Raw genomic sequence first — 22,708 nt, 5'->3', positions numbered from 1 at the left:
TTGAAATATGTGAAGAATAAAGAACGCTGCACTAATATAGTGCATAATGATGCCGTGTCAAACTTGTCATTTACAGTAAATGTCACATTTTCCTCAGGATTGTCATGCCTTTTTTTTTTTACTAATTCCTTTTGATGTCTGTAGATTTTCTTATTTTGTTTTATTCCCATTGCTCAACAGGAAGAGATGTATTTTCTGGTCTCTTCAGAAAAGCTTCACAAGGTCCAAGTCTTTGACTCCATTTTTTTTTCATAAAGACGTGGCAAAATTTTAGGCTTGCGATACTTCTGTTCTGCCCGGTATATTACACATCAGGAGATTCCTCAAAAAACTGAGAAGTCGGAGAGTTCCAAAAAAGAAAGCAGTTAAGGCAGCTGATGTCTACATTTGGATTTCTTTTTTATGTTACATATCAATGTCTCCGTCATAGGCTAAGGTTAGAGGCTTCTGCTGCGGAGGAGTGCTTTGATGCTGCTTTGTTTTTTTGCTGCAAGAAAAATATTTCAGAAGACAAAATTATAAACTGTAATAAGCTCAGAAACATCATCAAAAACCAAACTTCCACAAAAAATCAACTTCCCACGCTGGCTACTTCACTTTGCAACTAGGTGACACTGCAGCACAGTGACTACTTCCAAGAAAAACCACATGGATCTGCTCGAGTGCTATTACGTGTGTGGTGCGGACACACAGCCTGCTGAAAACGGGCAGCCAACTGTGCTCTTCATCTGGAGAGGAAATAAAGCATATTTGTCTCCCGTGTCTTCTCACAGCTGACAAAACAAGGAACACCTCGCAGAAAAATTGAAACCTGAACTGTCTAGGAGTGGGATATTCTCATTTTTTCTTTGGCACAGTATTGAAGCAACAACAATTATTACTGAGAAATACACTTCCTCACCAGCCTTTGAGTGATGGAGAACTATGTAATGTTATTTAAAATTCCTCTGTATTCTCCACTGTGAAGCCACAGAGAAATAGTAGCTACATGGCTTGGAAAATAAGGAAGCTGCAACTCCTAAGCAGCACCCAAACGCTGTTATTTCAGCTTCTGATTGAAGAGAGGGACTGATAGAAAGAATAAGAGGGTGAGAGAGAATAAATTGATTTTGGATGAAAGTGGGCAATGATGCTGTCAGCTCACGGTTGTGACTCTCCAGTTGCCTGCCCTGATCTGACAGGGTTTGGGGCAGCTTGCCCCATTAATGTTCGCAAAGCCTGGGCCAGCTCCGTGGTCCTCAGGGACAGCTGTGGGCGTTGCAGGACACACGGATGCTGGCCACTGCTCCCTTTGTATACTCCAAGACGCATCAATGTCAGCGCCTTTCCAAATATTCAAACCAGAGAGCGCAACACTAGCTCTGTTAAACCAGCCCTACCACCCCAGCCCGGGGCGACGGCTGCTTTGGAGGAGGGCAGGCATCTCCCCAGCCAGTAAAGCCCACCACCAGTGATGCACTGGTGTAGACCAGAGCTTCGGTGCACCCGGCACCCCATTTCTAACAGTGGCTGGTAACAGCAGCTTCAGACACAGGACATGTTTCCACCTGATGTATTCACTGCAAAAACCTATTTAGGGATTTCCCGAGCTGGAGCGTACATCCAGAAAACCACAATTAACACCAGGAGACCCAATCTCCCGTGAACTGTTATGCCATCTTTGAAGCCATTTATCTTCCTGGCATGCACAGTCCCTGGCAGCGGCAAGCTCACAAGGTAATAATGCGCTGTGTGAAAAATAAAATCTTTTGTTTATTTTAAACGATCATTTCATCAGATGCCTCCTACTTCTTATATTGTGGCAAATAAAAATTCCCTAGCGTCCTTTTCTACTCCATTCATGATTTCATAGATGTCTATTGTATTCCCACGTCAAACATCATTTTCCAACTGAATGCCCCTATTCTATTTAGTCCTTCCTTGAGCAGAAGCCAGCTCCTCGATCCAATCAGCCTCCTTGCTTTTTTTTCAGTTTTACTTTATCTTTTTTTTTTTTAAAGAATACAATAAAAAGCCCTTTCTAATCCCAGCAGAAGTCTGAATAAATATAAGGGCCTATTGATAACCAAAAATAATTCTTTCCCTGCATGGCCACCATACTTCTTCACGATTATATCCGTAAACATTTACAATTTGGAGACTTTTAAATTACTCTGAGGAAGGGGCCAAACGAAGGCAGTTAAGAATCCAAGCTCCATTCCTCCCTAAAGCCTTGAGGATTGAATCTCTGCAACACGGAGCATTGTGATACATTTTGGATTGTTTAAATAAAAGCAAACTAGCTTTTGTTTAAGGACAAAATACATGCCATACTCACCACATCAAGTAGGATGTAAAAATCAGGAAAACTATGATGAGGAACCCGCCAGCTGATACTCCATATACCCACATCTTCAGTTTACCATCTGTTGGAAGACGAGGAAAAAGGACAGAGGGAGAAAAGGGAACAATAAAAAACTTTATTCTAAAATACACAAATTCTTAAGAGATTAAGTAAAGAGAAAGCACACAAGCAAAATTAGTAGCACCATTGATAGGAAGCACAGCAAGGACTGGCTGGGAATAATCCATAAACCCCACATTTTTGATAGTAAAAAAAGAGTCCTGTAAAAATCCATCACTTTAAAGACAAAATCTTAACTTTGGTAAGGAGTGTAGATTTCCCTCAATTAAAACTGAAAATGAACTCTTTGTCTCAGTTTTCCAAAGCCGCGTTATTTCATAACCTCCCCTCTGGCTGAGCTCCTGCAGTTCATGACGGGCAGCCCGGGCTGGTGGTGTAGCACAAGCAATGCTCCGCGGCCAGGCGCCGGCCCGTGGAAAGGAGCAGGGGCACGAGATAATTGCCGTACGTTGGCTCGGGGGCCCCAGTGGCTGCTCTGGCAAAGGCAGTTCAATGTTAAGCTGACCCAGATAGAAACGCAGGTAACACCTAAGATGTTTAGCCTAAAGAAAAAAGGACTGTGAAGGGATGGGATTGTTCTCCGCAAATACTTGGGGGTCAATTGGGGTAAACACCAGCGAGCACAAGCGAACAAGCTACTTAGAGCTGAAAAACACTTGGGCAACAAATGGGAACAAATTTGGCTTAGAATAAAAACAAGAATACGCTTTGTAATAGTAAGAGGGATAAAGTTGCAAAAGAGCTTTCTAGTTGGGCCTCGGGAGCAGGAGACATAACCGGCTTTGAGACAAGGTAAGGCTCTCGATAGGGCTGTCTGGGTTGCAACGACAGGGGACCCACTCTGTGACCCTTGGAGGAACCCCTCCATGCACATGTGAGCTTGAGCGTGTTGAAACACTTCCTTCTGATAGAAAGTCTCAAAACACATTATTTGGGCAGGTTCTTAATTACAAGCTTTGCATTAATGACAATAATTTTTAAAAGATCAGTATTTCTGTTTCTTGCTCCGTTCTGGCTGTACAGCTTTCCCTGTGGGGAGAAGTGATGGTACTTTTTCCATGCAGTAGTCCGAGCTGATTCACATCAACAGAGCTGTTAATACATACTGCAGGCAGGAATACGAACCTGCGCCGTGCCCACAGGCGTGGTTTGACAGAGGCCATTTCAAACGCAGTCATGCGAGGGGGGAGTTATTTCACGGGACAATCACTGAGCCTGTTCTACATTTTACGTTTGAATGATGAATTTTTTCAAAGGGAAACATATTTAATCAGATCCCATTCTTTCTCTTTTTTCTTCCAGGCTTTGTGGAAAGGCTCACAGATTTTCTCTTCTCCTCGAAACACTTAGACCCAATCTCCCGCGTGAGAAGATCTCCGTTCATCAGGTCTGGGTTGTTTGTTGTTGTTTGGATTTTTTTTTCCGAGGTCTGGGTATGAAATTTGTCGCCCTCTCAAGTGGAGATGGCCAAGAAGCATCTAGCAGTCCTGCAAAGGGACTGTCACAGCCACAAAAAGGCGTCCCACCATGTCTGCTATGAAGGCAGCTATGCTCTCCATCCCCAACATAAAGGCATTGGACCATGTCATCCTACCATTTAAACAATGCTATTTAAATTGCCTCTCCACTTGAAAAAGTTTCTGTACCTGAACTCTGGCCTCCCAGAGCGTGGTAAAGAAAGGAAAAACACAGCCTGATTCGAAATCAGTTCTGTGCACTCCTGCAGAGCATTTAAAAGAACAAAACCATCAGCCTCATTAAATTGTAGTAAAATTTGTGTTTGAAACTGTAAACGGGAAGGGAAATCACAAATTAACTGGAGAAAGGCACGTATACTTTTACTGACAGATGTAAGTCCTTAGACGTACACAAATGTCAAGGACTGTGGTACTGAAGGGTGGTAAATACCATCCATACAGGGAGCATTCACCATAAACCTGCTATCAAAAGCGTAACTGGTAGGTAGCAGTGGTTTCCTGGCTCAGCTAGCAGTAATTGCAAACCCCCAGACTAGTAAGCCTGAGAGCCTGTTTAAGGGGAGTAATTACATATTTTGTCAAGAAGTTAGACAAAGGGGAGTGATTTGAAGAGCACCAGCCTTGAGCTGGGGTCTGAAGGGCACATACAGACTGAAGTGTCACCTGCAGGATGCCATGGGGTTGGTGATACACTTAGCACACACGGAGCACGTTTATTCCTTTCCCATATATTGTTTCTATAACATTTCTGCCCTAAAATTAAGTAACACCATGTTCTGTAAAAGCTCCTTAGTCCCTGTTTCTGTCTTGTAGTCCCTGGGGGAGAACTGGCTCACAGATGCTGCACTGAGGTCAAGCCCACCAGAAGCTTTCAGGGCTGCAGCCTTGAATGTTGATTTAAAAAGAGAAGATTGCAGCATCCACCTACACCTCTCTCCCTTTTTCTAACCCTGTAAAGGTACCAGCTGAAGAGATGACACCTAAGTAAGACAGCCTACAGAGGGTCGCGGATGCTGACAAAAAGGCAATTAACCCCAAACCTGTGACTCAAACTGTTGGTGAACTGCGTGGGCTGCTGGATGATGGGTTTGATCAAAAACCAGCCAACTTTAAAAGGCTTTGGACTGAGCTCTATGAGCTCGGAGACTGTCAACGCAAAGGTTAACTACTGTATGCAAATCAAATATGTAAATGTAACATTCAAAGTGTGATCACATATATCAGACAGAATTACGGCTCCCTGAATCCCATAACAGAACCTTTCATTACATGTTTTCTAAAGTCTCGTGTTCATTACAAACTAATAGGAATCAAATGCAATGTCAGGTAACAGCACTGCACTGCCGGTATTTTAGAACATGGGAGAACTAATGATTTTCAGTAAAACTTGATGCGCCTCACACCTTTGTCTCTCATTTTAAAGTCCTATTTGCATTTTAGAAATTTATTTTGAATAAATTAATTTCGCAAAATAACAGTGAAAATGGTAATCAGCTACTACAGCTACAGCACCAGTCCTGTGGACCAGTCCAGGCACGTCCAGTACGCGGTTCCAACTGGGAAGCATTTTATGGTGTGGAAGTCAAAGATCCGCTTGGGATGCACTGCTTGGGCACAGCAGCTTGCCGGCTTTTTGTGGGGCGTTTTTTAATGTCTTAACTTCAACACTTAAAACTCTGAACTCTACACTTTCTACCCTGTTTTTTTTTTTCATATACTTTTGAAATATGGCAAGAAACAACGAATGTTTTCTTTAATGTAATCTTAAGCACTTTCTGCTCTGAATCTTCTGAAGCGCTAGTGATCAATATCTTTCCTGGGCCAAACATAGACGTAATCTTCTAGAAACATCATCAGATAATAGTTCTAAGCATCCCCCCAAATCACATGAGTATACTTTTGCAAAATATTATTGCTTCATTCCGTCTTTGCTATCTCTCAACATAAGAGATTGTGATTACTGTGTATAGGCACAAAGGAATGAAAGATGGCATGCGGGTTAGAAACTGGGAGGCTGCTCTGCAGCTCCCAGACACAATCTCTGATGTTCTGATCTACAAAGCTTGTACCTTTCTTCTACAGAAACACTGTAAAGACAATTTATTCCATTCATATTTAAGTTTTTCACCTGGATTAAAAGGTTGAATAGACCATCCTTTGAAAATGTCATGCATTTTTGAGTTGACAGGTTTATTTTTTCCAGCAATGGTCTTAACATCAGCTTTCTTATCTTCTAAACCTGGTACCTTCATGCAGTAATCCAGGAAACCATTTGATCTCATTATTTCTGTATATCCTCGCTCACAACCGCAGACTCCTCTCTAGGCGATAAAAGGGAATTCAGTATTAAACCAAATAGTATCCTCTTGCAGAAGAGTGCAAATTGTAGGCAAAGTATGAAGAAATTGCAAGGTATATCCTGCACATGCAACTTCACCACCACCAAACCAAACAAGCCAGGAACCGGTGCCGCAAACCCATTCCAGTTCAAAAAGCCAAAATATATTTGGGGAATTGGTTGAAAAAGAGTCAGTAATTACAAAGAAGCCCAACATACAAACATTTTCATCTTAACAGGCTTAATAACAGGCATCTGTGGCTGGATCTAAACTCCTCTTGCCAATAACAATTTTCCCACTGACCCTGCTGGGCACTAGAAGAGACGAACAAGAAACAACCCCACTTCAGACCCAAACCCTCCCAAAGTATTTCCACTCCAGTATTTCACAGGGCTATCTGAAATGCAGCTTGCTTTCTTTCTTACGGTCAAATATCCACTGCCCTGGATCAGTCTAAGCAGTTTCTTCAAGAGGTTTCTTAGAAGTTTGTGGTTTGCTAAACAGATACTCCATTTTCTGGATTTCTACTTTAAAATGGCTTTTTTTAGATTGTTTTTCTTTGCTAATTATCTTATAAGCCTGTCTGAGGGTCTGATACCCTCAGTTACAATCCAAACAGGCAATTGATTTACAATCTCTGTGACAAGCATTTAACTTTTGATATCAGTTTTGTTGTCACAACATCCCCCACTTGTTGACAGACATGATCCTGAGCTTTTTTGGACAAAAGGTGAAGTCTCAAGAGTTGTTATAGCTAATAAATTCATGCTTACCCATCATTTCTATGTTCCTGTAGGCTCTGATCACTCCCATGACCACCCTCTCAGCCACATTCAATTGCCCATGAGGGAGTTTCCAATGGTAACTCCTCCCACCAGAAACTCATCTGAAGCTGGGAGCTGTGGAGGCTATTTTCAAAATATAAATATCTAAACCCCAGCTGCCCCTGGCTACTTTAAGGGAGCTTGGTTTTATACTCCACCCCAGTACTGACAGAGAGAAGGCATTTTAGGAAGCTCTTACTCTGGAGTTCGGTACTGCAGGAAGGGAGATTTGTAACCTCTGGGCTCACGTTTGCTCAGAGGCAAATGGCAATGGCTCAAAGATTCAGCAGGTGTTGCAGATGCTCAATATCTCAGGAAAAAAGGTCACTTCCAAGTTTTGCTTCAGAAGATAGTATGGGGATGGTGGGATCATGCACTACAGCTTCCCTATGCTCACCAGGGCTTTCTGTGTCCATGGAAAAGCAGGAGAGGACATACTCTTTCATCTCCTCTCTTACAGAAGTTTACAGTCCATTTTCTATGGGATATTACAATAGCATTCAATGAAAATTAAACCAAGAGGTTTCAAGGATCCTCCACAGAACAGAACCAAAATTGTAACACCACAGAAATACTCCATCACTCGTTTGCACAGGTTTATGGTTTCCTTTCAGCCTGAAATTCCCACAACGTCCTCGAGGTGGTACCATGGACACACTAAACTATTTTCTAGGTCCTGGAATGCATTTAAGATACAGAAGCTAATTGAATAGATTTTGCGGTGTTAATTTCTCAACCATATTCTGCAGCGAGCGATTACCTGGGTGCAGTAGGAGAACGGCTTTCTGCATGCCGGGCTGCAGTGCCGAACTTCTGCAGGTTTCGTCCGAAGAGCACACCCTCCTGTAAAAGAAAATACTGGGTGCCTTCAAGGGGATGTTTTAAAATGTTTTTGACTTGGAACACCAGAGTGCAAGAAGCGCTTGCTTGCTTAGTTTATATAGTTAAATACTAGTCTATTGAGCACATTAGCATAATATCTGTAGGCATTGCATTAATTAATTTGCCTTAACAAGGCAGGGAATTATTATCATACCCATCTTGTTAATGGAGAACAGAGATATACAGATTTAAGCAATTTGCCACAGGCCACATAGGAAGTTGAGGACAGAATCAGGAATTAGATGCAGATCTTCTGTGTCCTCATTAATGTCTTATCTACATAAGAAGACATAATCCACATTATGCCTTTGCCCATCCTCACTTGGGGAAGTATGTGCTTCTATAGGAATAAAAACATGTTAATGAGTTCTTAACTACTCGGCAACCTTTGCACATAAAACTTTTGTTATTATCTTAACTAGTCATTATAAATAGAACATCTGCATTTTCATTCCTACTCTCCTCATTCACCCTGTGCATATTGAGAGAGATCCTACAGATGTGCAAGCCCTACTGCCTTTGCCAGTCTCTCGTGGAGCTTCAAAGCGCTGACCATGAATTTCCCTTTTCATCCTGCGCAGGCTGAATTTGTAGGTCACGACAACAGCAGGAATCTCACAGTTCGAGTGATTTGAGATTCCTGTGTGTTGAATAGAAGAAGAGGTACAGAAGCTGGGCTCTCTACCACACGTGTGATGTTCCCTTCTGTTCTCCACAGTTACAGGAAGGTTGCACTAATGGCTGTGCAAGCCAGCCCAGGAAGCCCTTTCAGTACACGTACACTCATTCCTTCCCGTGACCAACCCAACAGTAGGGGTAACTCACCCAAATACTCTCCTGCAATGACATGTGTGATGTTGACCTGACAGCAAGGCTGGTGAGCTCCCATCTGTCTTTCCTACACACAAATCTGAACTGAAATTCTGGAGGAATTAGGAAGGCTGTCCAACTGCCCTCTGAGCAACTGATGCAGAAGAAGAAAAACCTGGATGGAGACTTCCATTCATAGTTGTGCATGGCAATTTTTGGATATACCTGTGACATTTATTCCATCTGAGCGCTGACACCACACTGTGCGTATATTGTCTCGCCAAAGGCTGGTTTTCCACAGGTAGTCATAACACTTCCCTCCTGCAATATCAATACCAGTTAGTCTCCACCTTGCAACAAAACCAGAGTAAACTCTTGAAAGGGAGGAAGGAGCGCTGTGGCCACGCTACCTGAGCAAGGCCGTGTTTCCATCGCTTGTCCGGAGCAGCTCTCCTGATTCTCAGGAGACTGAACGACAAAAGCCCTGGATCGGGACTGGTGTCCTGTCGTCTCGAAGCTCCTGCCATTGATGCAGGTGAGCTCGCAGGAGCTCCACTCTGACCACTCTGTCAGGTGGCAGTCACCTGCACGTTAAAAGAATAAATCACAGGTTTTCAAAAGGAATCAGCCTCGAAGGACAAGGACAACCTAAGCGCACAACAGCTGTAACAGTGAAATACCCCCAGTTTATCACCCAGTGGAATGCATTATTCAGATTTTCTGCTTCATGGGGAATCTCATATTCTCACAAAAAAAAACCCCAAACCAAAACCAAAACCAAGTCGTTTTCAGGTGAACTAGAAACAGCAGACTGAGGATTCACCTGATCTGCTGAAGTACAAATTCTTGCTTGGGCGACTGACAGTACTCAGAGCTATGGAAGCATCTCTGTCTCAGACAGCTATCACAGGCAGAAACGCGCTGTGACTTTCCAAAGACTTTACCTGGGCAAGGCACAGAGCACGGTAACTGCAGCACACTCTCTTTCGATGGCAGCTCACCACACAACGCATTTTCTACTGGTTTGGATGTAACAGAAACAGATGCATCGTGCACTACACACGTGAGGTTGCGGACTTGCAATCCATCTCCACACTGTCCACCCTATGAAATGACAGAAGGGAACAGAGACACACGTAGATGACGTTAGCAGATGACAGAAGAAATACAGTTGATTCCACCTAAAAAGACTTCAAAGATACACATTTGGTCTTTGGACTGCAATGGGATCCCCCAGGTATGGGAAGACAGATGGAGATCTCCTCTGTACACATCCCTACAGAAGCTCAGAGATAGGGGCAAAGCCACACAGACAAGTGTGTTGTAACCAAAGCAGGAGAAGAAGTGGGTACCATAAAAGATTAATTCTGTCTTTGGGATCAGCCCTTCATGCCTTTAACTAGAGGTAGTGAACTTACCGATTCTTAAGAAATGCCCAGTTACATGAACACAGAAATTTTTGGCTTCTCTAAAGAGGCCAAGAGTAGAGCCCGCCCATAAGGAACGGGTATTTCCACACGCCTCCTTTGATGATGCAGCCCAATAGGAGCACTTACATGCTCCTATTAACCCTGCAACAGCAAAAATGCTCCAGCACACTTAATTAGACTGCAAGGATTACTGCGCACTGGGCTGTGTAATTTCTTAAAGGGAGCTCTTGGTTCTGCAGTGGACAGAGATCACCAACTGGTGTCACATACCCTAACGAAACACCATCCAAAGTCAGGCACTGCCTGTTAGCACTGAACCCCATTTGAACAGGCAATAGGAGGCTCCGTCCGAGCCGCTCCACGCTCGTCAGCCCAGTTCCGAAATACTTAGTCATACACCAAACTACTTGCTGAAGACTTCCTTTACTGGAAAATCAATATTGTTTGGCTCGAGGGATGACCAAGGGCTGCGGATGCTGTAAGAGCTGAAGCACTGAGGTTATTTCTAGAGGCTGGAATTGTTTCATTCTCATCTGAAAAACAGAGCTGCAATGATGTTTGAGGTGCACACCTTAAACCTGCGTGATGCTTTATGAACGTGCGCCTGAAGCCTTGCGGAAACAGCACTTCACAAAATTCAGTAAATAAAACTCAAGAAGAAGGATGAAACATTGCTTTTATATAACCAAGGGAAGTGCTCCTTTGGATCACTTGACAGTGGATTCTTTTAAAATAATGGACTTCATCTGCAGAACAGAATGGCTCCTGCCAAGTGCATTCATTGAGCAGTGGGTTTGCTAGCAGGAACGGCTCTCCTGCGTACACCTGGCAGCTTTTCCATTCTCTCCATCCCTTCTGTTGCAGACCCACAATGAAATGGAAATAAGAGCATAACTAGCTGGATTTAGAGCAGTTGTTAATCAAAAGCATCTTAGAGAAGTATTAGTGTAGATTTACTATATGCAGCCAGATTTCAAGTTTTTAACACCGTGTTTCACTTTAGCCAGTATGTAACTTACTGTTCTAAATTACTGTTTCACCACTGAAACCTCTATTGCGGTCTGAGATTAATGGTGTGTGAATAACTCATGCAGCTGTCAATTGGGTTAGAGCTCTTAGAAATGGCTGGTGGGAACAGAAGACGATGTGGAGAAAATTCTTGGGGGAAATGGGCTCTAATCAAACTGCAGTGTATTTCCAGCTCAAAGTGGCTCAGGGTACGCCTAAAGATTACTGGAAAGAATGAAAAAAGTTTTTTAAAAGATACTTATTCTTGTATAAGCAATATATAGGTATTTATATACATATCTATATATTAACAGTTACATGAATACCGAGATATAAATATAAATAATAGGTGAAAACAATACATTTTTTTGGTACAGCAGTCTCCACTATAAAAGTCCACATGCAGCATTCGCCATTCTTCTATCAAGCAATATTGGAAATACATTCATATTTTCCAATGTTTAGAATAAAAATTAAATAGAAACTGTGGACTCTCAAACAATTCCAAAGATAAAGGTTCGCTTTTTAACAGTCGCTTCCATTCGCTTGCTTTCTTTCAAGACCAACAGTGTGTTTTTGCAATCAGCCGAACACACTTAAAATATAAAATGTCATCCTGTCATTTATAGAGGGAGATGGTTTTTGGTATATTTGGCAAGGTCATAAGCAATGCAGGAGCACTGCGTTAACTTCCCTATCATCTTAAATATTATTCATGTCCCCAAAATTATACATTTGCAGATCTAATTAATAGGTGTGGACTCAGTGGAAGTTTGCTGCCGTAATGGCACACTGAGAATGCGGGGAATAGCTGCTAATCAGAGGAGAACTGCCAAGGAGATGATCACATATTCAAAACTCGGGGGATCGAATTTGTATTGTAAATGCTCTTTCTTGGAAGATGCGATCATCTGAGGTTTGCCTAGAACCAGGATTTGCCTCTCGAGTGATGAGCTCCTGGCAGGAAATACGTGGGGATTTGACTTGCAGAGAGGATTCCCTCCATTTGGCTGCAAAAATTCCTACGCTGACCCTATGGAGGATGCAAAACCCACCCTGGGTCCCCTAAATACAGCCTGGAGGTACGGGCCCCTCCAGGAGCACCTGCACGGAGCCTCCACCTCTCACCCTCCTCGCCCCAACCGACCACCAGTAAAATAACGAGAAGGCTTACACCAGGACTGTGTTTTGGCAGCCAGGTATCTTTTGAATTGACCAACATGCTAACACCATCTGCACAAACCTTCTCTCACATCGCCTTCCGATACTTTCCACATATAACACGCTAATAAGACAAGAGATAACAGTCCTAATGAGATGGATGCTTTGCCCAGACGTGCCTTTAAGAAAAGTTTTCCCTTTTCAGCTTTTACTGGGGTTCACGTGTGTTCACAATTATTTTAGGTGAAGAATTCACTGGGCAATGCTTTCACAGGTTGATGAGCATTTAATCAGGTAAAAGTTTTCTCTAATGAAGAAGCATTGTGCAATCACATTTAAGGGAGTGCTTTTAAAACACATTAGAAAGAAAGGGTTCTTAGTCTTATGAATGTTAGGCAGCTAGTGCTTGATAATGTCTAGCTACTTCACTTATATTCCTTTAATGCAAAAATTATGAACAGTGTCAGCCACTGCTAATTTTTTTTTAAGCTAATCAGGGTAAACCACTTCAACTCCAGTAGGAAAATGATTAGTGTAACGTAACCCTTGAAGATGAGGTGTATTGACCATTTCCCAAGTTCTGCAGCCCTCTGAACGCAGCAGAAATGCCCCACACCCACCAGAGGTGTGCCTGAGACACGTGGCACTACCTGGAGAGCAATGCACTGATTTCCCTACTGTGAAAAGCAGCAATACAGAACACTTAGCGGGCTCTATTCTTAAACATGCAGACACCTCTAATTATTCACATGAAGTCAATTTAGCATAAAATAGTCCTTCTACAATTAAGGAATGCAGTCTCAGTTATCTCATAATACAAGGAAAAAATATTTTAGCCTTATAATTAATTGTCCTGTTTATATTATTACAGGAAAACACGTTCACAATATGCATTTTGGTCCTACCTAGGATGCATTTACCTTATCTCACAAAGCATCCTTGAAAACAGGACTTCTGAAAGCTTTCTTTAGAAAGTAATCTTAAGCTTCTTTTCCAGTAAAGCACAGGAATAAATCACCCTGTATTTATGAACTACATTTAATTCCTAAGCACCTCATTAAAGAGAAGCGAGCACAAATAAAATGGTTCCTCTCCAAAACAAAGCAAAGAGTAGAGAAACTACATCACAGTAATTTAAGGAGAGAAGCAGGCTCTGTCTCACTGTAAGCACGGGATGATATCTGGGTTAGGGAAGGCTGTGATTACCTGCTCTGAGCTGAAATTAGATGGGTTCTGGATGTGCACACTTTTAATCTGCACAATGTGTTATTTATCTGGAGTATGCCAGGGCATTAATTCAGCTTTCCTACTAATTCTTTTATCAGGGCTGTTAGCTCCTACGGTTGAAGGTCTCTTCCCTAATGTTTAACAGAATTTGCTTACGTTAGCTGGACAAAATACCAGCTGATGTTATAATTTTGTTATATTTATGTTATACATAAATAAATACTGAGTGCAGTACATACAAGGACCATATTCACATCCTTAGTTGCAATGAGTTGTTGTTCATTATGTAAAATATAAATATATTTCTGTTTCTCTGGTCTTGGACTGTCCAAAGACTGTCACGCTCCAAATTTCATTTGTGAAAACCTAGGAAAATTCTGGGTATCTGTTCTGCCACCCGCAGTATTGGCTACACGTCCAGCTACTGCATCTAGAAACCGAGTAGGTGTTCAAGGCATTCACAGCGTGGCAGAGGGCAGAGCAGAAAACACAAGGGATGTGTCTTCATGCACATTATTGGCTTCAGTCTCCCACATGGTATAGTGTGGAGAAGCAGCCACAGATCCATGCAGAGGTCCTGTCCCCTGGGACCAGACAGGGCACTTTTCCACCCCAGCCACACTTCTCCCACCTGCATCTCCGCAAAGCCGGCTTTAAGCAGCACGAGGGGACTTTACTCCATCTGAGAAACCTCAGTGTAAAAGATTCACCTCTGCTTGAACTGGGTTACCGACTAACATGTTTTAATATTGGAAATGTGATCTAACAGATAAGGAGAGAAGAAAAAGCATGGGGGGGGAATCAGTTGAAGACTGGTGCAAGTCACGGGCAGTGAGAAAATGACGGCTCCAGTGCCAGCAATGCAGAGGTGCCAAATGTAGGTACAGCACATCGCAACTGAATCCAGCCAGTTTTAGATCATTAAAAAGACAGCTTGGCTAAGGAGAAAGTAGAAACCAGCACTTCATACAATAACTCACACTATTGTACCAGAGACCTTGTGGGGAAAGACCTGCTATACAGTACCTAAAAAAAAAAAAAGGAAAAAAAAAGATAAAAAAGACTAAGCTCTTTTGAAATCTACTGTATCTATTTTCTTGTTAGAGTTATTTTATATAATTAAATTATAGGTCACCATGACTATGCTCACTCAAGCACATCTACTCTGTAAATCTTCTTTAATACCTCTTTAAGCTTGCGGTATTTGAACCCACACTGTTATAAATCGCTGCTGATGGCTGGAAGATGAGGTGCAGAGGTTTACTGCTCCTGAACTTCCCCTGCTTTCCTACGGATCTTACCAGCGCCTTCAATGGCCACAGAGACACCTCCAACCCGCCAACGGCGACCTCAATCAATTCTGCCATGTAGTGATGATTTTTGTTGTTGACCCCGGCCGCGGGGAACCCGAGGAGCCCTCGGGGAGTGCTGGAAAAAGCCGTACCTGGACTCTGCAGGGAGACCACGGGCCCAGCAGCCAGCTGTAGCAGGGCTTCACCGGGCAGCTCCTGTGCTGGGTGAGCTGCTCCGGGCAGGGTCTGCCCTCGCCCGCGGCCTGCAGGACCACCGAGCGCCCACGCACCATCTGGCCTAGGCGAGGGGAGAAGACAGGACATGGTGAAGGAGACCCGGAGGAAGAAAGACAGGCAGATTTTGTGATTTACCAGTATTCCTAGTTCATTTTCCACCACTAAAATCTGTTAAAAAAGCAATTAATTGGGAAGACTATTTGGATAATACGGATGCAATTGTTAAGTCTAAGTGATGCAGTCACTGATATGTTCAAACACAGTTTTTAAACACAGTTTTGTATGTTTTCCAAATACATTATTTGTTTATGCAACACATTTGAATACTTGACTAAATTGTGATTATTAAATATGACAAGAAAATAATTCCTGTGGCAGCATCATTTCTAACATTACACATTCGCTATGTTTCCAGAGATTTTTAACAAATGAAATTTTCTTTTTATGGCCAATTATGTGCATCTAATTTGAAAACTGCAAACACTCTAGTGGCTATTACTGTCCATAACCACTTTTGCCATTTCCATTAAAATCCTATTTATTATTGGTGAAAACTTTTTCAGCCACTGAATGGAAAAAGCAATTATGTTACTACTTTTGAAATAATAAAACTGAATATATTCATTAAAGTTACAGCAATTCCATTTCCGTCTCCTTTGCTGTCCATTTACTTCCAGGAATGTTTTCACTCAAAATGTTTCAATTAGAATCCCGGATCCAATTAAAAAGAAAAGTGGAAAAATAAAAGCCCTTATGCAATGGGATGCAGAAGATTGTGCTGGGGATAAAATTTCTGCCTTGACTTTCAATAGACGTGGATTTGAGAGGCAGTTAAAAAAACAGAAGGCCTGGGTAATAAGGGCACACACCTACAAGAAGACAGATGCGAGCAGTAATTGCTAACTCACTGAAAAGGAAAGAGATAATGTGTTGCGGTGGAGCACTCCCATTTGTATCGCAGTCGCTCAGCTGCAATCGGGAGTAGAGGGGAGTCCGGGGGGGAAGAAAACACCCCTGCAAAGTGGGGAGGCTGCGATATTCAGCCAGCTCCTTCTCCCAGCTATTTATGCACATGCTTTTTAATTAACGGTACTGCAGCTGGGTTTAAGGTACATCTCCAATAACTGCCACGGTGACTGTCTACGGAGCAGGGTTTCCAAAAACATTTTAGCAAATAAAAGCAGATACACCTGAAAAAGCTACTGACGGATACCTTAGCAAGCTCTCTTACCTTTACAATGCTAGTCCCTTGCTCTGACCCATTGAATTCCATTTTTAAACCCATTTAAACCAATTTTAAGACTTCTTCTTTTCCAATGCTAATTCCCTGGACCTGGGGAGTTTGTAACAGAAGTGATGATAAAAGCTCTTATCCACATGACTGTGCATTCAGCCATCACGGAATCAGATACATTAGGAGGCAGAAAAAATCCTGCCAGCTGAGAGAAAAGGAAAGGTGAGAAACTCCTGCGGTTCACCAGGGGTCAGAGCAAGGGAAGAGAAACCCCCCGGTGCGCTGCCAGCAAACCCCACGGCAGCCCGCCCCTGCCCAACAGGCCAAAATTAGCTGTTTCCTCCTCTCCAGCAATGGACCAAATTTGCCAGATTCTTAATTCTGAATGCTGAGGACTGGTAAGCAATGGAAAAGGCTCTTTGGGAAACCGTGGCAAGCCTGTGGCTGTGGGTTTTCGGGATGCCCTGGGGCAGGCGGGCACCCAGGCCAGGGAGCTCTGCGGCCACGCCAGGCACGAGCTCCCAAAACGGCCGCTATGGAAAAGGAGATCTCCTAAGCTTAAAAGATCTGATTTCATTAGGAGGGACTTGAAAGCCTGAAGCATTCATCAAGCTATTTTAATTAAAGAAATAATTTCTTTTCGTACACTCTGTTTAACAACTTTCTAGCAAAATGTAAATGGGAAGATCACTGAATAGAAAACACGATTTTCCTTTTAAGAGGAGTTAACAACTGTTCTGTATTTATTTACATGTTATTGTCCTACAGTTGGTTATCCAAACCATTTAAACTTACTACATTCACAATGGTCAGCTGGTGCTTGACTCGTGCAGTCTATCACTTTCTTTTTATACTGTGAATAAATCATTGAAGAAAGAAATCTCATTTAAATCCTTCTTTGCACATTCACTGCAGTGCGTTTCTTAAAGCTTTGATTTTTTTTTTCTCACTCCATAAATTTATCTAGGTGCCCGGTTACCACTCAAGTAGCAGAAAAACTCCCCGTCTTTACTTTTTAAATACCTTATCTTTTGCTGCCTATGGAGAACAGAATCTCAATGCATCTGAAATTATTTTTCTTCCAATACAAACTCTGGAAGAGTTCAAGCAATCCTAGTTGTTTCTTTAATTTCCCAATGATTTTTTCTTTCATTTCCCCACGAATTGGCCACATGTCTGTTTCCTCTGCTCTGTAGTGTTAAATGATACAAAAATTAAGACAGATAGTATGCTGAAAATTGAAAATAAGTATTTCTTCATATCCTCAAATTTGTCATTAGTTTTGAAAGGAGGAAAAAAGAGGCTAGTCTTGTTAATGCTGGTCACTTAAAATCCTGTTTTGCATCAGTGGCTAAAATTTCATCTCAGAAACATGGGATCACATTTTCAAATCAGAAGAATGGTGGTTTTTTATCCCCCCAAAATCTTGCCATTCCTTGCATTTTTATCCCCACAAAGTCATGCGTCGCAGCTGGAACCAAGACGATTAAAATTCCTTCTAGAGTTCATCCCAGTCAAAATCACTGACACATCGTTATCTGTTTGATGAGCGCGAGCAGAGCATATAAAACACAACTCTATCAAGCAACCGCAAGACCAGAGCAGGGATCGTTAGTTAAATACAGCCCTGGAGGTCAGGTTAGGTCAAGTCACAAGCAAAGGGGACTGGTGATAAATGGGGCTTTTCATCTACTTCCCACTGCCAGTCCCACCAGTGGGCACTGGGGCATCCACAGCTCTGGGAGAGGTTTTGGTGGCCCCTCTTCCAGCAATGCCTCCCAGCACCATCAAAGTGGAGCGTAACGAGTTTGAATACCAAGCGAAAAAAAGTCACCAAACTTTCTTCTTCAGAAGGCAAAGCCAAAAATGTTTTCCCAAATTGGGGATGAATCAGCGAAAAATGTCACCACCAAGTTTTCCAGTCGTGCACATCCTTGTCCCCCTCATTTCTGTCCCATGGGTCAGTCTGGTGTTGGGGTGCTCGTCTCTGCAACCTGCTACAGTCTCTGCTGGGCTCTGAGGACTGAGCAAGGCACGGCAGCGTGTTCAACCCTGGGTAACTCGCGTAAGTCCCATAATTTATCTGATGAAGTCAGCTTTATAAGTGGCAAAGCATGGGTTTAGGTGGTTTTATACTATTTAGCACTCCTGTTAGACAACTTGGGAGAAATCGTACAGGATTGGAAAACATTAACGTAGAAAAATTCAGCATCCTCCTGTGTTCATTTACCTTAACAAAGGAAATACAATTTGCTGGGGATTATCCGTACCAAACAGCTTTCCAGTAACTTTGATTCAGGCCGTGGGAGCATCATCCATTAACGCAGTACTATACATCTTTTCATAGCAGTACAGCAACTGATATGAGGAGCCCTAATATATAACCCAATGTCAGCCTAAAGCCCTAATCAGCATCCTGAACAGATGCTGCCCACAACTACAGCTGCAACAGGCAAATATCAGTTACACATCTCCGTAGGCTCAGCACAGGCATGAAAGAGAGATCTACTTTACTCATCATCATTTATAAAAATCAATATATTTGCCTTTGGCTGCTGTGTACCAGAACCATATTAGCTGTCAGTGCCACATACACAGCAGCACTTCATGTTTAAATGCATTGTTCCATAAAATAGAACCTGAGCAAGAGAAAGGTACCATCGATTAAAATACATCACAGCAAACCGTTACTGGAAGAGATGGACAGAATAAAAATGTTAGCAGCAATGCTTAAGAAACACATGAAAACGTAATTCCAGCAACACTAAATTTTGATCTGGATGATACTTAAATTATGTTTCTCTTTGAAGGCGTTTATGGTACTTGAGCAGGCCCTTCACATGCTCTCCAAAAAAAGCCAGAGAAGCAGAATATTATTGTGAGAGGAGCCAGTAACGGTGTAAACAACTGATTTGCTGTGAATTATTTCTGGGAACCATGCATCTGAGTCCTACATTTTAGCTTTATCAAATAGTGGGCAATTACTTATTTGGCAAAGGGAAACCAAATCAGTGTTTACTACAGCCAATTCCCACAGCTCATTTATTGTCATCCGTTGCTTCTCCCTGTCTAATTTGAGGCTTCATCCCATTCTCACAAATGCCTGTGAGAAACTCATGATGATTTCAAAGGTATTGCAGTTTATGAATCTTCATGTAGAAAATTCTCACTGTATTCATCTGTGCAGTACCACCTGTGGATGAGTACATAACTAATGTCTTCCCTGTTAATACCACCATCAAGTAGTATTTATAACAAACTGGAACGCAGTGAAGAAGCTGAAATGACGGTGTTTCTGCTGTTGGAACCACAGAAAGGCCACAGCCGCAGGAGTGGTGCCAAGGTCCCTCCATCATGGATGTTTGATATCAGTGTAGCTCCACACTTGATGGTTGCTGCAGCAAAACTCAGATCAGGACTGGGGCTGCAGTAAAATAAACCATGCGCTTGGAATAACTTGGATGCAAAGTACTTTTGTTTCATTGACGTTCCTTCTTTGGGATGAGATTCAGAAGATTCAAGGTCCCTACAAAGCTATTCAAATGATAGAGAAGGACTGAGCAAAACTTGGCTTCCTTATGATACAATTTTTAAGACTTTCTCAGCTGCTTAGCTGCCATAGGTTCACAAAACAGTACCTCCCGCTTTTAAATCTTACATGTCTATGTCCTGAACTGTATGGCCCAGCTCTCTAACTAGCAGTATAATGGAGTTATGACCTATGAGGACCAGAAGATGACCCATAGACTGAGCGGAGCTGAGCTTGACTGTGTGGTTCAAGTAGCCTTAATGAGGTTTGGCACCTACAGCCAGGACACTCCCAGGAACTGCTGAGGTCTGCCTCGGCAGGGCACGGATGTTTCCAGTTTTCCTCTGCAGAAGCCCGGCAGATTTAGGACATGAAGTAACTGGTTGCTCCTTACATGCATTGGGAACTACCAGCTCTTTAACCAGTCTTTAGGACTTACATAAGCATTTCAGGATCCGGAGCAGAATACGAGACGCACCTTTACTCGAGTACGCCTCTTTGCAGACTGTGCAATGCAAGAGCTCAGGACAAAAAAACCTTCAGGCATTATATAGAATGAGCTGCTCCTTTAGTACGCTAAAAGCCATAAAGAAGTTACAACTTGCTTTTGCACATGTAGCTCTGTTTGTTTAGGTAAGTGATTGAACACTCGAAAAAAAATTTAAGTCCATTCAGCAACATGAGCATTAACACTCCAAAACGGATTCTGAAGAAAAAATAAAATTTGGAATTAATAGTATTCCTAGTGTGTTGTCGTTAAAACACTGTCTATGAATTATTCATTTCTGTTAAGAAAGCACTACTTTACAAAAGGGCTAAAAGCTCAGCAAAGAAAGAACGCCACTAATCCAAATATTAAGCTTTTTCTGTAACATGCTTTGATCTCTGAAATCCATCTGAAGGAATCACTTTATGGAAGTTAAGAGCTTTTTTCTTGTTGACCTTAAGTGAATTTGATTCAAATATACATTTGAATTTGATTCAAATATACATTATGGCTCTCAAATCATAAAGACCATTAGCTGTATATCTAATGCACATCAGAAGCCTGGGAAATAATGTCACGAGCTTATTTTGAATAAAAGCTTCAACACGTTTCCTCATGTCAATACTCAAGAGGTTTTTAAAGTTAAAAAAAAGGTCCTGATCCTTTCACTTTTTGTATGCTGGTGAGCATTACTGGCTATAGAAAACCTCACTGAAGTTACTGGACTCATACAAGTATTAAGGGACCTGTGAATACAAGACGGAGACAGAGGCGTATACTAAATGATGAAAAATAGCCTTAGTGTTTTTTCTTCAATGGGATGTAATTATGTTACTAAAAGTAACTTCACTGGAGGATTTGTATTTAGTTATTTATCCATTTCTTAAGAATCCTGTAACTCTCCCTAGCTCTTCGCCAGCTCTATGTACTCCTCCTGTCTCTGGGGTTAATGTTTCCTATGAATGAATTCTGAGAGTTTGAAAAAATTAATAAAATAATCCCCCAGGCATCTGTCCACTTGGTTTCCTAAATTGCTTTTTTCACTTATGAGTACTTTGAAAATAGCCTGCTTTGTTCAAAAAAGCCAACACCTCAGGACCTCCAGAGCGTCCAAAAATCACCTCTGAAGGGTTTGGTGGGGCTCGGGGCGATCCCTGCACTCTGTACCCTTGCTCGGGGGCTGCGTAAGCCCTTTTGGGACTTGGGGTCCCGTCTGCGCTGCGCTGCCGAGGGGTGGGGGGGTAAAAGGGAGGAGGAGGGCAGGTGGGGACTCACCGCCGGCGCCACACGTGTGGGAGCACTGCGACCAGGCTGACCACGCCGACAGCCGGCAGTCCACCGCGCACCCCACCACGCACCGACTGCTCGTCTGCGTGGGCTTCTCCAGGTGAAGCTGTGAGATGACAAGGAAAACACAGGCGTCAGCCTCCCCAGGCCCCCCGGCCACCTCCTGCCCCGGCTGGGCACCAAGTCCGGAAACTGAAAATTGGCAGCGACTCCAGTGGGATGCCAACATTGTTGCTTACAGGGAGTTTTCCCAAGGGTGCAATTGGTGAAGGCAGTTTCGGTATTGAAGCCTTTCACATCTACGAGTCCTTCAGCGTTTGGGTCTTACTCTGAAAGGACAATCCCAAACTTCTAGTAGAGGACAATCTCCCTGGTGGCCAGCTTTGCTGGAGCCATGGTGCAGTGTCTATAGCTGTGCTCCATGCGTGCTACTCCAACCCCAAAACCTCCCATTTGAGTCAAAGAGTGACTCCACCCACTAACACCCCGGGGATGCTTTTGTTCCCCAAAGCGCCCAACTGCTGCGCTCTCAGCACCGAACACAACTTCACCATCTATGGACAGGGTCTTGGTGTGGATCAGAAGGCACCGGCTTTCTAGAAACAAAATGAACCTCCGGGCGCTTCCCTGCCCCGTTCACACGCGTGTGCCATCCTCACCCGCTGGCAGAGCCGCGTGCTGACGGTGGCCCCGTCGCTGCGCCGGCAGCTCAGGAGGCGACGCCGCTCCCCGTGCCCGCAGGTGGCGTTGGCACCCAGCTGGCACCCGCTCCAGCCTGCAGGCACAAAGCAAAGGATGCAATGCAGCAGGTCACGGCCCTCATTCTGTTTTCCCATCTCTTCACCCAACATGCGGGTTACCTTCCCCTAACGCAGCGCTTTCCCACGTCAGGGCATCCCAAACCCAAGAACAACCCACACAAAAGAAAGTTGCTCTTAAAACCGAGCAAGGAGGAGAAACCCCTTACTCTGCACTCCTTAACAAAACCGGTACCTCAGAGTGCACAGAAACCTGTTAAACGCTGATAAAGTGTATCAGTTCAACCCAGCTGGCACATTTACGAGACTGTATTGTCTGAA

The 22,708-nt window shown here is 43.0% G+C and overlaps 1 protein-coding gene across 1 annotated transcript in view; it reads right to left on the bottom strand.

The window, feature by feature from the left end:
- Positions 1-405: 405 nt before the first annotated feature.
- Positions 406-22,708, bottom strand: part of THSD7B (thrombospondin type 1 domain containing 7B) — a gene marked incomplete at its 3' end in the record, with an annotated part of 273,337 nt that continues 251,034 nt past the window's right edge. Inside the window, exons 19-29 of the mRNA XM_082312579.1 lie at positions 22,289-22,404; positions 21,618-21,735; positions 15,008-15,153; positions 9,682-9,841; positions 9,148-9,321; positions 8,963-9,058; positions 8,442-8,567; positions 7,806-7,885; positions 6,011-6,203; positions 2,318-2,405; positions 406-487 (exon numbers count right to left, since the gene is read on the bottom strand). Of these exons, the coding sequence (XP_082168705.1) occupies positions 406-487; positions 2,318-2,405; positions 6,011-6,203; positions 7,806-7,885; positions 8,442-8,567; positions 8,963-9,058; positions 9,148-9,321; positions 9,682-9,841; positions 15,008-15,153; positions 21,618-21,735; positions 22,289-22,404 (1,379 nt within the window). The remainder of the gene's footprint in view (positions 488-2,317; positions 2,406-6,010; positions 6,204-7,805; positions 7,886-8,441; positions 8,568-8,962; positions 9,059-9,147; positions 9,322-9,681; positions 9,842-15,007; positions 15,154-21,617; positions 21,736-22,288; positions 22,405-22,708) is intronic.

This window comes from Platalea leucorodia (assembly GCF_965183815.1).
Source record: "Platalea leucorodia genome assembly, chromosome: 5".
Classification (NCBI taxonomy): Eukaryota; Metazoa; Chordata; class Aves; order Pelecaniformes; family Threskiornithidae; genus Platalea; species Platalea leucorodia.
This window is presented reverse-complemented; position numbering and strand designations above follow the sequence as displayed.